This window comes from Schistocerca cancellata, chromosome 3, assembly GCF_023864275.1.
Source record: "Schistocerca cancellata isolate TAMUIC-IGC-003103 chromosome 3, iqSchCanc2.1, whole genome shotgun sequence".
Taxonomy (NCBI): Eukaryota; Metazoa; Arthropoda; class Insecta; order Orthoptera; family Acrididae; genus Schistocerca; species Schistocerca cancellata.
Genome location: NC_064628.1, coordinates 381408526 through 381426180, shown reverse-complemented (window position 1 = coordinate 381426180; position 17655 = coordinate 381408526). Strand labels below are relative to the sequence as shown.

Here is a 17655-nt window from a genome sequence, read left to right as displayed (position 1 = left end):
ATGTGTGTACATAAGAATATATATATGTATCTAAAAACAAAGATGATGAGACTTACCAAACAAAAGCGCTGGCAGGTCGATAGACACACAAACAAACACAAACATACACACAAAATTCAAGCTTTCGCAACAAACGGTTGCTTCGTCAGGAAAGAGGGAAAGACGAAATGATGTGTGTTTTAAGGGAGAGGGTAAGGAGTCATTCCAATCCCGGGAGTGGAAAGACTTACCTTTGGGGGAAAAAAAGGACAGGTATACATTCGCACACACACACATATCCATCCGCACATACACAGACACAAGCAGACTAAAAATAAAGGACAGGCGTACCTACGTGGAGATAGGATGACCTGTGGCCTAAAAAGTAGGAATGTTTTATAAAGGGGCATACCGACCAGAATGCAAAGAGGAAGTGCTCTCATAAGGTCAACCCACAAGCAAGGTATAGGTACTGATCCTAGGGGAAAGGGACAGTATCATGATAAAAGTCACAGAATTTTGAAGGGATTATTCTGGAAAGTTTGAATTCTATGCACAATGAGCATTAAAATGTTTCATGGAAGTTTATGAGTGTCTAGAGAACACTTTCATTTTGCCCAGAGTTCCTCCAAACTATGAATAATTGTAAAAACAGTACATACTAAGGAAAGGTAGTACAATAGAGGGAACAGAAAGTGTCATGAACACCTGGAGTTTATGATAGAAGAAAGGGAGTCCTCATAATTTTTAAATATTAGAAAAGTTGAGTAAAACCTCACACAAATGCTCATGTCTAAACATTGTAGAGTAAGAAAACAGAATGGCTGTAAGCAGAAGCCTGTTTAAGAGAGTACAAAGAATTGTAGTTGAAAAAAATATGTATATAAACATGTAGAAGAAAAGTATAAGGTTATGATATGTAATGTTGTTATGGGTGATGTTATTTACATACTGATTATGTAAAAAATATCGTGTGTTCAATCCGAGGAAGGGAGGGGGGGTGGGAGGTGGGGGGGGGGGGGGGGGGAGTATGTAGTGTTTCAAGAATTTCTGCGTAAATTCTAGAACCACTCGGCCTTCTACCGTCTCGAACACACGATATTTTAGGTGTTAGAGTGGGATGCTAGAATCCTACCTATTGTGCACCACATGTTTGTGTGTGTGTGCAGGTATGAAATCAGTCATGAGCAGAGGGTAGACATGGTGGGCAAACAGCACTGACAAAAGTGATCCATGGAAGTTCTAGTGAAAGTATACAGAAGAACTGTGGAACTTCTAGGTTATTCTGTGCTAATCGTATCAGTGACCATTGTTATAAATAACAAGAACAATTGAGATTCTGAAGTCTTTGGAAAAAAATAAAAAAAATAAAAAAAATAAAAACAACTCTTATCTTGGACTTGCTGGAGGCAAGACATATTTTATGATTTGTTTGTAATAGAGTTATAGTTGTTAAGCCAATTCTTTGCTAAATGTACTTAAATCTTTTTCTAATGTGAGACGATACAAGTGACTTACAAGAAGTCTAATGTTTATGTGAGAAGGATGAATTTAGTTCTTTATGAAGCTCAAATAGAGTGATAGCTGTTGAAAAGTATTCTTCGAGTACCTAATTATTTCGCTAGTAGAGAGAGAGTCTTTAAGTTTCCTGTAACTAGCATCATTCTTCGGAGAAGAAGTTTATAGAGATTCCAGAAGACGGCTATCCAGAAGAAGAAGAGCAGCTGTGTACACCAAGTAAGTCGACTCATGTAAGAGAAGTGGGAAGTTTGCACATACACTTCACACTCTCTTTGTCATCAAATCATTAGAAAAAAATGTTATTAACATTCTGTATCGTTATTCTGCATGTCTACATATTTATTTCTCAACCAGGTCATCCCGGCAAGAAACACATTTCTACCAAAGAGCGACCAGTTTGTTGAGACTGTCACTGTTGAATGTTTGACTTTGTTGATGGAATGACAGCCTCACCTTTGATGGCACCACTTCATCAGTATCAACGTGAAGTCCTTGAAGGCATCGTGTAAGTTTTAGAAACAGATGAAAATTGGATGGGGCCAAGTCGGGACTGTATGGACGACGGTCGAAGACAGTGAACCCAGGGCACTGGATTGTCGCAGATGTTGCAGTGCTCATGACTGGTCTAGCACTGTCATGCTGAAGAAGAGACGTTCCATGTGTGGACAAACTCTTCATATTTGAAACTTTACAACAGCGTGCTGTTTCTCATGCTACAATTTGGGGCCCTCAGGGGCAGAGGGCTGCAAATATGAAGACCTGAAGAATGAGGATGTAAAATGTCAGTGAGATTTGTCTTCTTTAACAAGCTTCAAGAATTTTCACATAAAAAACTCAAAGACATTACTTTTCAGCGTGCTCTCATATATTTTCCCTTGACACAGTCAAATAATTATTTTTTGGATGAATCCACATAGGAAACAAGTTTGCTGCATTTAGAAGTAAACTAAGTCATCTCCTAAATTCCATTACTAACTACACTACAGAAATTATTCCTTGTTAATTCAATAGTCTCAACACATCACTCTTATTACTGTCAAACAGATAAGTACTGTGTAAAAAATAACTGGAGAAAACAGTATTTAACTTGGTGAGTGTCTGAAGGTAGATACGTGTTACGCCGTAAATGGCGTGAAACTAACAGACACTTCTCTGAAAAGAGTGCAGGCTAGACAAGACAGAAAATTCCTCAAGCACGTATAAATACACCACAAATACCTATCACACAGAAGAAACAATGGGAAGTTCAGGCTCTAATATCAACAGCTATGAAAAGGATAGATAGCTACTCACCATAAAGATGACACATTGGGTTGCAGAGAGTTACAATGAAAAGACTATTAAACATTAAGCTTTCAGCTGAAGCCTTCTTCAGAAAAGAAAGGAAAACACACACATTCATACAACCCAGCACATTTCACACACACATGATCACTATCTCTGGCCACTTTAGCCTTGTACACACATGACTGACTGCACTCTCTGGCCACTTTAGTTGGACTAAGTTCAGCAACATACTGAATAACTTCAGAGGAAGGGGGAATGGGATGAAGTAAAATTTCAGTGGTTTGGCTACATATAACATACAGGGCAAACCTTTCTCATGTGCCCAGATAAGCACTGTTGATAACAAAAGCCTACCAACACTACAATAAAAAGTGACTGAACTGACAACATTAGAAAACAATAAAGCTGCAATTGAACCACTCCAAATTATTCTACTGTGCGAATCACATTGTACAACAAATGTGAAGTTGATTTCTACCACATATACAAAAAAATATGATAAGGAGAAAAGAACAAGAAAGAATCCATAAACATCAGATGTCTAATAGTTCTAAATCTTAATCTTTATGTCAACATATACAAGCTTGATCATTTTCAGCAGGCGATTCATACAATGAAATACAATTGATGGACAATAATTATTAGTTATTAAACATAAAAAAAATGTTTATAAAGTGAACTTACAGTATGTTTCAGATGAACAAATAAAAATCTAGGACAAAATAAAAAATTTGTTACGTTTAGCGTACATCTGTTTTATCCAGTACGATAGATTAAAATTTCCTATCTCCAATTATACCATTGTGCAAGTGCTGCACCCTGCTAAAAGCAAACTCTACTATGTTGTGCTTATTGCAATTTTTATCTCAACATGACCTTCCACATATGTTCCCTAGATCTGACTGCTCTATCACCATATTTCCCACAGTGAATGGTAGAAATGACTTTTTCTTTCAAATTACCACCTCTACAGCAAATACTCAGCTGTAAAACGTCTTCACAGAAACATGTCTTCCTAAGACTTGTTTCACCACAAATCTCTCTGAAACCTTCCCATATACATCTACATAAGCATTCTATACAGTATGTAAGGACTGTGTTAACATTTACAGTTAAATGGATTTACTTTGCACCCTACAGTCAGTATAAATCTGTTGCTACATCATTTTTCTCTTCTTCTCTTACTTCTCATCTCCAGCTCTCAGATGAAGGAACCCCCGATTCTGAAGACTGTAATTAACCCTCGAGCAGACACATCTACATGTGAAGTGCACCAACCACAAATAACATTGTTTCGTACCATTCCACTGTAGGTTAACAATGGCGACAGTGATAATCTGTGTTGTTACATGCTCAAGAGAGCAGCAGTATTATAAAAGAAACAGCGAGCCAGGTAAGAAAAACTTTACAATCCGTGCAAGAAAATGGCCCATATTCTGAGTTACAAGCACAATCTCCTAATGAGGCAGTTGCCTGCGAGACAATTAGTAGTTGAATAAGTGTTAGGTGGGGACCTAATGCAACTGCACTGTTTAATACTCCAAGTGGGTCGTTACTGTGTGACAGCAAATGAACAAGGCAACGGAGTGATACAATTAAATTTTATTTTATTTTATTATTATTATTATTATTATTATTATTTAATTAAACAGTCATTTAGCTCATATAATAAAAGTTTATTTTATCATTGGTTAGTTAAACTAAGATTAAACTGTGATTTTGCTAATACATGTTTACCTTAGTAAAACAAAAACAGCTCTTTTTACATGTGTATTAAATATGCCACGCACCCACTCACATTATGAAAATCAGCGTGTCCTCTCGAGGCTTATGTTACATTCTTTTTCTACCCTTGCAGGTGTTGCTGGATTTTTCTTATTTTTCTTCTCCAAGAAATTTATTTTCTCTACCTCAGTATTTTCGCATTCATTTATGCCTATTCTTTCTCAAAAGTCAAAACATACAAGCAAATTATGTGAACAGACACATACAAATAAAAAGCAATAATAGTACCTCTTTCCTTTGGGAGGCTGCCATTCTACCCTAAATGATGTCTCTGTTATAGAAGATCTGTCAAATGTCAAATTTAGAGGCCTTAAGGGAACTGTTCTGTACTGTGCTGTTGTTGGTGTTGATATTTCATCTTCACTCACTGTCTGTACAGAAATATTGTATGCTCGTCCTAGAAAAAAGTAACAGAAAACATTGTTAACCAGTAGGATAAATTTATATTCAAATGCACAGGATTTAAAAAAGCCTCATTATACCTGGCACCAGTCCTTGGAAAGCTGCCTGAGCTGGCCCTGGAGGGTCACCTTCTTTTTCCACATACAAAACACTCTGCACAGCATCATCAGGGTCAATGGATACCTTCAAAACAGGAATGCTATTATGTAAGTTCTAAAACAATTTATCAGTAAATTAATACACAAATGTACAAAATATATACACAAGCAACTGTGACAATATTCACTGAGAACACTCCTTACTCAAGTATTAATCATGGAAAAGTATGATGGTAAACAAAATACAAAATGGAAAAGGAAAAAGACAAGTAAGTTTGTCACAACTGACCTTATAGTGTGTGAATATGCCTGGTGGGTATGGTGGCTGCCACAGGACCAGTAATGTAGTTTCATTTCTGAACCAAACAATGAATTTTCCTGGTGTGTTAGGTTCTAAAAAAGGAAAATGTGTGTTACTTGCACCCTTTATATAAATTTCTCTTCTACGGAAAATAGGTATGTTGGATGCTTGGTGAACCTATACACATATCATGGCAGTGTCACAAATTTACGAAGCAGATATACGAAACAACAGCTCAAGAATTTATTGAAGTTGTGTGTTATTAATAATAAGAACTTCCTAGAATGCTAACTCTGACTTTCCCCCGCAGATTTAAAGGCAACATATCAATACAACAGTGATAAAATGTTAATCTCATAATGAAATAAAGTAATAAAACAGCACATTAGTTAAGCTGATATGTATACATACAATGATTACTTCTTGTAACAGCAATCCAACTCAACATACACTCTTTTTGCTTGGTTATTCATAGCATGCAAGTGACTTGGTAGTTATGTGGATAAATATTGATTACAAATACCGAAAGTCTTATGTTCAGTTCCCCATCAGTTCTAGGATGTTTTTCTGTTATTTAGCACCACTAGCAATGACACATATAAGCGAAAAATGTCGAATTGCGTTATGGTTTAAGGATTACATCAAACTGTAGGTACTTCATACCTGACTGGGTAAGTTAGTTTAAAGGTCAGAGAAAGGCAGGGATACATTGTATCTGATTTGATCGTGACTAGAATAGTATTGTGGTGTTGAAACCAACCTCAGGTTGGCGACAGCATTGCCTTCGACATGCCATTACTACATAAAGTAACAGTAAAGATACAAACTTCATATTTTGTGAGGATGATTGACATCAGTATGTCATAATCCTCAAACCTGTGCTATAGCTACTTTTTCACAGCATGCCTAACTATGACAATAAAGGGTAAACATCATGTAGTAAATAGCTATGCTTCAATGAATTAGTTTGCACCATCGATTTTTTGAGTTTAAGAACACACAGTCAGGTAACCTTGGCTTTAATGTTTCAACTTAGTGTTTATCTGAGTAATAATACAGCCATGTTTTGTTCACAAGCAGTGTTTTCAAATAGTATCAGACATACACACAATGCACTGCTAAACATATAATCACAAAGTATAAAAGCAATTCACGTTTCAGTGGTTGCAATATATAGATGGTAGGCAATGAGTACCTCAAACTCCATTTTGTTAAATTTTACAGGAGAAGCAAAGACAGTTTCTTCAAAAATAATATAAAGTAATACATAAAAAGTTGCTACATGTGTAACTACACAGAAGAAGCCTAGGTATTGACAGCTTAAAAGAAATCCATGCACTTTTAAATCTCTCTTTCATAAAAAGTTACTGGAATTAAGAGGCTTTCACAGATGGATGGAGTCACAAGCTTTTCATTTCCTACCATCAAATTATGCATTATTTTACAATTAGTACAGGATTTCTTTACAGTACTCATGGAAAATAAAAATTATATCTACAGGACAAAAGACTCGAGGCAATCACTTCCTTCTCACAGAAATAAAAGTTACGGTTACGCCAGTAAATCCATGGTATTAAAACCTGTGTGGAAAACATCTTTCAAAGTCCATGTTACACCTGAAAAAATGCTATCCACAAAGGGCATCTTTATGGAAATCATCAGACTCCTGCCTCTACCCAAGTTTGATGAAAAAAGGAAGTGAAACAATGGAAAATCCAGAATGGAATGTAAGAAAATTATGAAAAGGGAAGTTGCTACCCACCATATAGCGGCTGAGTCACAGATAGGTACAACAAAAAGACTCCCACAATTAAAGCTTTCGGCCATTATGCCTTCGTCAACAATAGATGACACACACACACACACACACACACACACACACACACACACACACACACACACAACTTCAGGCAACTGAAACCACACTGCCAATGAAAGCATAATTAGCAGTGTAGTGTGGTTTCAGTTGCCTGAACTGCAGTGTTGTGTTTGTGTGTGTGTGTGTGTGTGTGTGTGTGTGTGTGTGTGTGTGTGTGTGTGTGTGTGTGCGCGCGCGCTTTTATGCGATTCAGCATCCCCACTATATGGTGAGACGTAAGTTTCCTTTTCATAATATTGTTAGGAAAAAAAGTGAAAATTTTTTTCAACTAAGAATTTGAGAAATATTGGATGATAAAGTTCTGCCATCAAGAGTTGCGAATATAGATTAGAAATCATGAAACTAGGATGCATAACAACTGCAAGCTTCTTTATCTGTTTAAAAAGTGAAGTAAATAGCATTTGTCAAAGAAGGCATGTGGTCAACTACTTATCCACATTTGCAGGTACTTTAGTTGTCAAAAGTTTTTCAAATTATGGTTCTTATACATTCTGAAGGAAAAGCTGCAGCCCAGATTGCGAAAAGATAATGTGAGATAAATGTGGATGAAGTCTGGAGTTAAATCTCAGTATAAGAAGAAAGAAGATATTATTAAGTGCTGTTATAACACATATTTACACTTAGCTAATACACTACACCCATTAGAACTAAAAGCTGCTGAAGAGAATGTTGAAAGTATCGTAAACAAAATGCAGACTGAAATCACACACAGGCACCTAAAGAAATTTAAAGCCTTGCAACTAAAACTGTGTCAGCAACAGAACAACCAACCATCCAACAAAACACAGTTTACTCAGGAAAGGGCTAAAACACAATGTAAAACCCTGATTAAGTAACAATGACCTCAAAAATCTCATCATACACACTAAAAAAGCAGCTAATTTAGCTGACTGAACAGACTGTCTTAGCACACAACATAAATAAAATTATTCATAAAAGCATAAGTAATCATAATGAAACCTCCAAAGCAGTTTATCAAGAGAGAAAGCTAGTAAAGAGCATAAACATGAAACTCAATAATAACAATGCCATGGTTCTGAAAGCTAACAAAAGCAATTCTGTAGTAATTATGAACAAAGATGAATACATCACTAGAACACTGACTTTCTTTTCTGAAAACAACATAGCACAGCTCAAACAAGATCCAACAATAAAATTCCAAAACAAAATCAGAAAAAGGGTCAATAAATACAATTTCCTCTTCACAGAAAAACAAGCAAAAAACATTCATTTTAATGAACCCCACAGCCCCAAGACTAAGAGCTCAACCTAAGACCCATAAACCCCATGTTCCATTAAGACCCACTGTTAATTCTAAAAACACACCTGCCTCCAAAGTCTCCCAATTACTGAATGAAATTCTGAAACAGTACTATACATTTGATAAATCATACTCAGTTAAGAACACAAATGAAGTAGCAACTAAAATTAAGGACATAAATATTCCTGCAGGTGCCAGGTTTGCCTCTTTTGATGTAACTAACCTATTTACAAACGTACCAACTGAAGAAACAATAAACATAATCCTTGAAAACTTAATAAAACATAAAACATTGTCAACTGCAGAAATATCAGAAGTCAAGGACATGTTACAGCTAATAATGTCTCACATTTACTTTACATTTAATGGGGAAGTTTACCAACAGAATGAGGGTCTTGCCATGGGCAGTAGCATTTCAAGTTTTCTGGCAGACATATTTCTCAATCACCTGGAAAGTAAGTTCTTTAATGAAGACAATAGACTCAAAAGTAAAATATTATATTACTGGAGATATGTTGATGACACCTTGCTGCTATTTGATGGAACAAAAGGTGAGCTCGAAGAACTATGAGCAGTATTCAATTCTTTCCTCCAAAACATAAAATTCACAATAGAACATGAGGACAATGAAAGCATAAACTTCCTGGATCTTAAAATCGCCAACCACCAACAAAACCACAAGTTCAGCATATACAGAAAATGCACATACACAGACATAAGATTGAACAACTCATCATGCCATCCTACCACACAAACATGCTGCATTTAGGTCCATGCTACATAGAGTACACTCCCTTGATTTAGAAGGAAACACTGTCAAGAATGAGACAGATACAATAAAGAGCATTGCCATAAGCAATGGCTACACAGCCAAAGCAAATGACAATTTAGGCAGACAAATACACAAAAGCAAGACAATGAATGGACACACTGTGAAAGAAGAGAAATTATTCGCCCATATCCCATACCTGTGCCCCACAACGCAAAAAAATCACCAACCTTTTAAGAACAACAAATGTAACAGTTGCATTCTCAACCAATAATAAGTTATGAAACCTACTCATCCATAAGGTAAAATCAAATACACACACATACTACAACAGCGGAGTGTACAAAGTATCATGCCCCAGTTGTCCTGCCTACAATGTAGGGAAAACAGGCAGAAACTTCAAGACCCGTTTTCAAGAACATGTAAATGCTTTCAGGCTCAAGAATTTCGAAAAATCAGTCATTGCACAACATATGCTGCAAACAAAACATGTCATCAACAGTCTAGAAAATAATTTGGTAATACTACATAACGAAGCCAATGGTAAGACCATAAGTCTATAAGAACAACTGGAGATATACCTCCACAAAATCAAGAAACGAGAATCTATGTTAAATGATCAAACATATTTCACAAGCTATAGTTATTTCAGTAATTTTAAAAACCTATTCTAAAGTTATTTCTTGCATATGTCAATTGTTTAATAGTTATATCTTTAGCACTACGAATAAATTCATCTTTGACAACAATGTACAAAAACATCTGTAGAGTGCTTATAAACATGTGTGTGCAAATGTACATCTTTAATGAAGTGACATGCCCTAAAATGACAGAGAAAAGAATGTTTGCCGGCACTAAAACGTTAAAAATGCGTTCCTTGGGTGATGATGTAAGTTTACACTGTTCATTTTCCATTGTTTTGCATATATTTTCCACATTCGACTTACGAAATTCATAACCTAGCATTAAACCTTTTCGTTACAGGAATATGCATTTTACCTCATTCAGGAGAAGAAATAAAACATGTATTAATGCAAATTAAACCTGTCGATCTACCCACAGGGTCCGAAATGCATTGTGTAGTTAATAAAACATGAAAAAGTTGTGACTGAAGGTGTTGTTTAAATCATACCTCCAATGTTTTTTATTATTGTGTTTCTGGACTATATTGTACCTTTACCCACTGTGCTTGACAAAATATAGTGCTTGTACTGCCAGCTGTATTTCAGTGTGCCTTCCAATACATGTAGCAGATGTTCATTGTTGCAAAATTCTCAATAAATTTAACGCGATTCTCATGACTCATAAAAAGATTCTTCTACTTTCTCTTTCCTCCAGTAGAAGGATCCAGCATATAACATCCCCAACAACTTCTATTATTGTATTCTGGCTCTTATTAATGTTTCCTTAATACCTCATTTTCCAATCATTGCACTACATATTTTGTTGTAAGATATTCATCCCTAATTAAGAGCATTAGATATAACTGCTGTGCTGGAAAAGAGGCACCATCTCCACAGAGGATGGTATATTTTGGAGTATTGGACATTACTAAGATGCTATCAGACAATGCACTGACGAGTGGCATGACAGTCAAGTGTACAACGGGAAGATGTCTTGCCATTCATAACAATTTCCTCACTCGTACAGGAAACAGAAGCTACCACTACATCTGTACCTTTATCCATGTTGTAGTATACAGGATCATTAACACTGGCAACAGATCACAAAGATGACAAGTTTCGGTGCACACCGATGGCAGGGATAAAGTATGTAAAAAAAACCATATGCAGATGATGCATTCCTCTTGCCAACAGGCCACTTTTTCAGGCTCATTGGGGAGGTATTCTTAAACAGGTGTCAGATAAGCCAGTCATCATCTTTGATTAGCAAATGATACAGAAATTACTGTCTGACAATGTGCATCTGTTTGTCTGTCCACTACGCACAGGAGACGACGTTCACATCCAGCCAGACCCCGATGCACTGCCTCAATGCTTCCAAATTGCATCTTAATATATTTGAGAAACACATCAGCTTTATCAATCTCTGTGAATTGTATGTGGCACTTAAAAAGGTTTTACTTTTGGCATCTTGTGGAGTTAATGCTACATACATTGTAAAACAATGAGGGAAAAGTGCTACATGATTAGGTAGAGGAGTCCAATGTAATTGCTCAACCATTGTGACATGTCTTGGAATCCTAATTCTGCCATCCCTGTACACATATTCCATGATGAAATTTGTTGCTGTTATATTTACTCAAGAGAAACTGCAAAATCCAATAGCGGAAAATACACTATGGAATAATGACAATATTATGAGAAGGACAGAGTGCAGTCTGTTTGTTGTGTGTGTCTGCAACTCAACATCTCCACAAGATGGTAGGTAGCAACCTATCCCTTTCATAATAATAAATGGGCAGGAACATTCCTGAAATTTTACATTTCAGCATATGACATGAAAGGGAGTGAATAATTAGAACTGCCACAGCATTACTAATGCTGACTAACAGTTATGGAGTGTTACTTACTTGTAGTAAAATTCCTTGAAATATATACAAGACTTTCTTTTCCTTCATAAACAGTTAGCAATTGGACTTGATACGAGCCACCAGGTGTGAGATTCTGCAAACGATAATGCAGACCAGTCTCTTCCTCTTGTAGTACAACACGGGGGGGTTCCCTTGAGTCTCCAATAGTCAAAACCTGTAGAGAAAAACATAAGTCAACAAATGATAAATACAATGATAACATCAAAAGTAAGGTAAATGCAATAAGAGCATACAATAATAAAGTTGGCACTTTGCAATAACAATCATTATCCCAAGGAACAAGAACTGAAGAGTAAATAATTGCCATGGACAACAAATGAGAGGGCAATGTAGCTCAGAAGTGATTTCTGTGTCATGAACAGTTGTTAGTAAATATCTATGAATCCAGCCAAGATTCCTTAGATGTACGAGTATTGAAACCAAATGAAAACTGTAAAAATAATTAAATCAATGTTCAAACTATTTATACTGTGCCCAGAATAAGATTTTCACTCTGCAGCGTAGTGTGTGCTGATATGAAACTTCCTGACAGATTAAAACTGTGTGCCGGACCGACACTCGAACTCGGGACCTTTGCCTTCCGCGAGCAAGTGCTTTACCAACTGAGCTACCCAAGCACGACTCACAAGCACCTACCTGTGAAAGGCAAAGGTCCCGACTTTGAGTCTGGGTCCGGCACACAGTTTTAATCTGTCAGTTTGTTATTTATACTGTGACTTCTCTCTATATATGATCTTATATTTGAAACAAGCTGTTGGCAGTATTGTCCAAGCAAACACTACCTACCTACCTACCTACCTACCTACCTACCTACCTACCTACCTACCTACCTACCTACCTACCTACCTTCCACAGAGATGCCAGGGAAGGTGTAAGGACAGGTTACGGGTCTTGAGTGGGTTTCATAGTGCTTAATCAGTGAGAGTACTTCGCGCCAAAGGCAAGGTGCTGGACTCGAGCGCTGGTTCAGCACACAGTTTTAAGGTGTCAAAAATTTTGAAATAGTGCACATTATGCTGCACAGTTTAAGATTCGTTCTGGGATTTCAACAGCTGTTTGACTGGCCTGATAATTTTTAAGAGATGAAGTGATCATTCACATCAGTGCAGGTATGCAACTTCCTTTAACCACTAAACAAAATCATGAGATGCAGTTTTTAATTAATGTGTGGTCCTTTTATGGGCTGATTACTTCCTCACTTCTCACAGAAACACACAAACAGAAGTGCAAATTGAAGAAAGAATAGAATTTGCACCCCTGTTAGGATTATTTTACTTATGGATACAGAAATTTGAATGAAACTCTTGAAGTATGACATGCACTCACATATCCATATATGATCGTCATGAGAGCGAGCACAAAACAATATGGTACTGGACAGTGAAGATTTATTGGTGTGGGGAAAAAAATACATTTTATGCCCTATTAAACAGGTATATGTGAGGGTCAGAGTCTATATTACATGTGTTGACATGACTTCAAAAATTCCTCAATAAGTTTCTAAAAATTGAGCTCAGCGAATGTCGAATACATTCTCTAAAAACATTTCTGTACTAGCAGATGATATGTTGTAATACGGTGTGTTCCTATCACATGATGTGCAGTACAGTAGTTAACTGCTAACAATGTAAAGTAATAAGCAATAAATATCAAGGTGTGCAGTACATAGTGCGAACACTCACAGATTCGGATTTGTTTGGTAACTTAATTGTCCCAAACCCCATTAATAGTATTTTACAATACTGTAGAGCTTTTACAAAATGGACAGATTCATGCATTTCCAAAATATTTCTGGAAGTTGCTATAAATGTCATCTACAGGAAATTAAAATGTGTTAAAACTAGTTCTTAGTCCTATATCACTCATTTTACCAGGCTGCATCCCCTGTACAGATATTTAAAGGATCCATCGAACAATGTTTCCCAGTATACAGAAAAAAAGGTTTAGATATTTCAACAAAAATGAAAAATACAGAGCATATGTAGCAGACAGACTACAGAAAATGCTTAGCAATAAGAAATATTATTAAAGAAAGAGGTAGCAAAAAGTAAGAACCAGTAGAAAGCCGGAAATTATGCACATACCTGCATAAAGGAATGCATTAGGAATAAAGTTTAGCTTGTAAGAAATACTGAAAGAACATGCAAATGAAACATTTCAGCCAAGTAAAAATTTTTAACAATAATATTACAAATGTAATTCACAAATAACTGCAAGAAACTGATATATGTGAAGGTCATAAGTGAAATTAGAAAAGCGATTTTATGTTAGGTCTTAAAATTATTCATTCATATTGTAAACAACAAAATAAAAATAATTTTTTTTAGAATATTACAAAACAGCCACAAAGAAACAAACAAGGTGTGAAAACAGGAAACTGTCAACAAAGATCATAAAAATCATTGTGACAAATCAGAATACTTTAAATTTGAAAAGAAACAATTATGTGACATTGGATTAATGCAGCAACCTCATGAATTATAAATATTCCAATCATTGTTCTTGATAACAACAATAGAGAATAATGGTCAATAACAGAACTTCTATACAGTGTTTTTATAAATGGATTGTGCTACACATAAGGAATCAAACAGAAATTTAAGATAATTTTTTGGGATAAAGTTAATTCTGATAGGCCTACACAATGAGACTTAATGAGATTGTTAGAGAACTGTACAAAACTCAAGGGTAGTGCAGGGCAGACAGATCACATAACAGCCAAACTCTCAAATAGGTGAAACACTAATACATCAAAGCAGCAAAGTTGTGCTGGCAGGAAGACAGGCAGAGAGACGGCACACATAGTTATAAGAAAACGGGCATGAGCTATTAATAAAGATGCTGAAACAGAGGAGGGGGGGGGGGGGGGGTTCGAGGACAAGCAGATCAAAGAATGTTATACTAGAAACTGCCCTCACCAAAAGAAAAATATAGGGAAAGGCAAATCAGACTGGCATCTATGAGAAAAAGTGCAGCCAGTATGTGCAGGATCAGTTGGAAATTGAAGAATGAAAATGCAAAACCAGCTAAAGTACAGGAGGAGATTATTATTAAATTTGAGAGAAGTTAAGAACTGGGACCATAGTAAGAATGTCTGGAGAGGTTTGGCGGGGAAGTTGAACTTCAAAATTCCATGAATTTTGACATTACTGAAGCTGGCTTTATTCAATGTAAAACCTTTGTGGGAAGTTATTGGCCACAGCCTGCTGAATATGCCATCAGCCAATTCAGACGAAATAAATCAAGTTAATCATGGAAAACCAAAATCAGGATGGCCATATGGGAACTTAACTTCACTCCTGAAAAGAATTACAGTTATCTCCCAGCTGCAGCAGCAGCAGCACCACCACCACCACCACCACCACCACCACCACCAAAACCTCACTTGGTCTTGATAATGCATAGAGCAGAAAATAACACAAAGAGAAGAAGGAAGGATGACATAATATGAAACGGAAAGAGAAAAAGAGGAAGAAGCTGTATTATAATAAAATGTTAGCCCATACTTCAGTGAGAGATTTCACATATTTGTCTCCATCTTATATGCATACAATGGCATAAGTATACCAAATTGACTAAAAACAAAATTTAAAACATAAGTAAGTTTTCAACAGGTTCACTCTAGCTTTTAAATCTAAAGATATTCTTTGTTTATGCCAACACAACCAATGAGTTGTAGTCTTGATTTAAATACTTTCTGGTACTGTACCTTAATCTTATATCCCGAGGCATGGCCAACAAGTGGAGGACTCCAAGATACATCAGTCACTTTACCACTATGGACGGTTACAGAAAGATTGGTTGGTGCATCAGGTGCTGGAGAGTACATAATTTCATTTTTTAATATAATGTGTAGGCTTGTGTGGATCAAAATCATCATTTCACAAGTTTACAATGACATGCATTAAAAAATGTAAATTATACAAAAATAAATAATACAACTCTACAATGTTTCAGCGTGATGCAAAGCAGTGTGAAATACAGTTGGATTCCACATTTTGAGGAAGGTAACTAACCTGTTGTGATTGAAGCTGTCCACGTCAACAGATCTTGGAAGCTGGAATTTGAGTAATACAGCCAAAAGTTGTATTTTGTGCCAGGAAGACCTTGAGAAAATTCTATAACGTCTCCAATATCCTTTGAGGCAATTGTAGTATTTGGTGCCGGCTTCCCATGTGGTGGTGAGTAGTCTAAACGATAAAGCCCATCTTGACTGAGATTCCCTGGGATTTGGATTGCAAGATCCGCACAGCTTGCAAACTGTAACATAAAAGAAAGGCATTCTGTCACGTACATAAACAGATGATTTTTTTTAGACTATCTTCTGCAAGCACATAATTGGAAATCATGATATACATGTGTCACAAGTGAAGAGTAGGTGGCAACAAAACAAACAAACAAACACACACACACACACACACACACACACACACACACACACACACACCAAAACAAAACAAAAACAACAATGTAAGCAGGTACAAAGATCTCCCATTCCCACATCCTTTCATCCCAATAGCTAAATTATCATCATGTTGTTCTGCTTCCAAATCATGGTTTGGGTTAAGCCTCATTCCAAAGTCAATGGAAAAAATGCTCTCCCCTGTGTTCTCACACTCTCAAGTATCTCTATTCCTTGGTGCATTTCAGAATGTTCACAGTGGTAGTCTCTCTGAGTGTATTTGACTACATGCCATTAGGTTTTCACATTTTCCACTACATTACTTGCAACTACATGTGATTTGCATGTGTCAACACTTCTAATCTGGTCTAGAATCTTACACCTAAAATAAAGCTTAGGAATCTCATTCTTATTCTTCTTTTACCACTTTCTCTAAGAACCCACATTTCACTAACATACTGTATTTCAGGTTTTGACACTACAAAATATCTTATTCTTAGATGTTTCCCTATACAGCCTCAGACTCCTTTTTATGTACCCATTTAACCTGCTAAACTTTTGTAGTTCTCTAAACATGTGTTATGAGAGATTTTACCAAACGGCTAAAATGGCCACCATGTCCCAGGTGCAGAATGTCCATCTAACACTTTCCAGAGTCAACAATAAATTATTGTTTCAGTATCTCATATAATTATTGACCGAATTTAAAATTTTAAAATGCTCTCTTGGTCTTCTCACTAAGAAGTATAATTTTAAGTATAATTTTACATAAAAGATTTAACAATATAAGCCAAGTATTACAATTATGTCTCGAGGTGGCATAACCAAAGCACGCAAATTACCCACACTATATTCTTCCAGTTTTTGAGAGTGAAATCACATAGTGACTTCCAATGAAGTTCACACAGAATTTCAAACATTTTCAAAACTTTTACTTTCTGACATCCCCCACAAAATAAAGAAAGGAAAACGGTTAACTGCTCATTACATTTTCACTGTTCATGTAGTAAAACTCCAATATCAGGCATGACATGTAATTTAACACTTCTTTGCTACTAACTCTATTTGCAACACATTCTGCAGACATTATTCACTTGTACCACTGAATATCCCTGCATGGTTATATTATTGTATGGCAGATGGTTCATGAAATATGACATGATAAATATGTAAGTGTGTGAAGAGGTAGCCTATCTTAAAACTGTTTACCAGTTTTGGTTTTGTCTTTTTTTATTAGTCTATGGGTGAGTAATGTGGAACTAATAAAATCAACGTTATCAGGGCCACATATCTTCAGTCATACAGGTTTTACATGCTTAATGACAAATATTTAACATATTAACTCATTTGTGAAGTAGTCGGAATGCTCTGCCTTTTATGTCTGCCTCTTTGTCCCCCGTAGGTTAGTTTGCTTCTG

The 17655-nt window shown here is 36.2% G+C and overlaps 1 protein-coding gene across 3 annotated transcripts in view; it reads right to left on the bottom strand.

Moving 5' to 3' along the window:
• The window catches only part of LOC126175085 (tyrosine-protein phosphatase 10D), a 337665-nt gene that overhangs the window by 127248 nt on the left and 192762 nt on the right, over positions 1 to 17655 (bottom strand). For all 3 annotated transcript variants that reach the window (XM_049921622.1, XM_049921623.1, XM_049921624.1), the window contains exons 2-7: positions 15853 to 16096; positions 15546 to 15652; positions 11816 to 11990; positions 5362 to 5465; positions 5055 to 5157; positions 4801 to 4969 (exon numbers count right to left, since the gene is read on the bottom strand). In XM_049921622.1, the coding sequence (XP_049777579.1) occupies positions 4801 to 4969; positions 5055 to 5157; positions 5362 to 5465; positions 11816 to 11990; positions 15546 to 15652; positions 15853 to 16096 (902 nt within the window). The remainder of the gene's footprint in view (positions 1 to 4800; positions 4970 to 5054; positions 5158 to 5361; positions 5466 to 11815; positions 11991 to 15545; positions 15653 to 15852; positions 16097 to 17655) is intronic.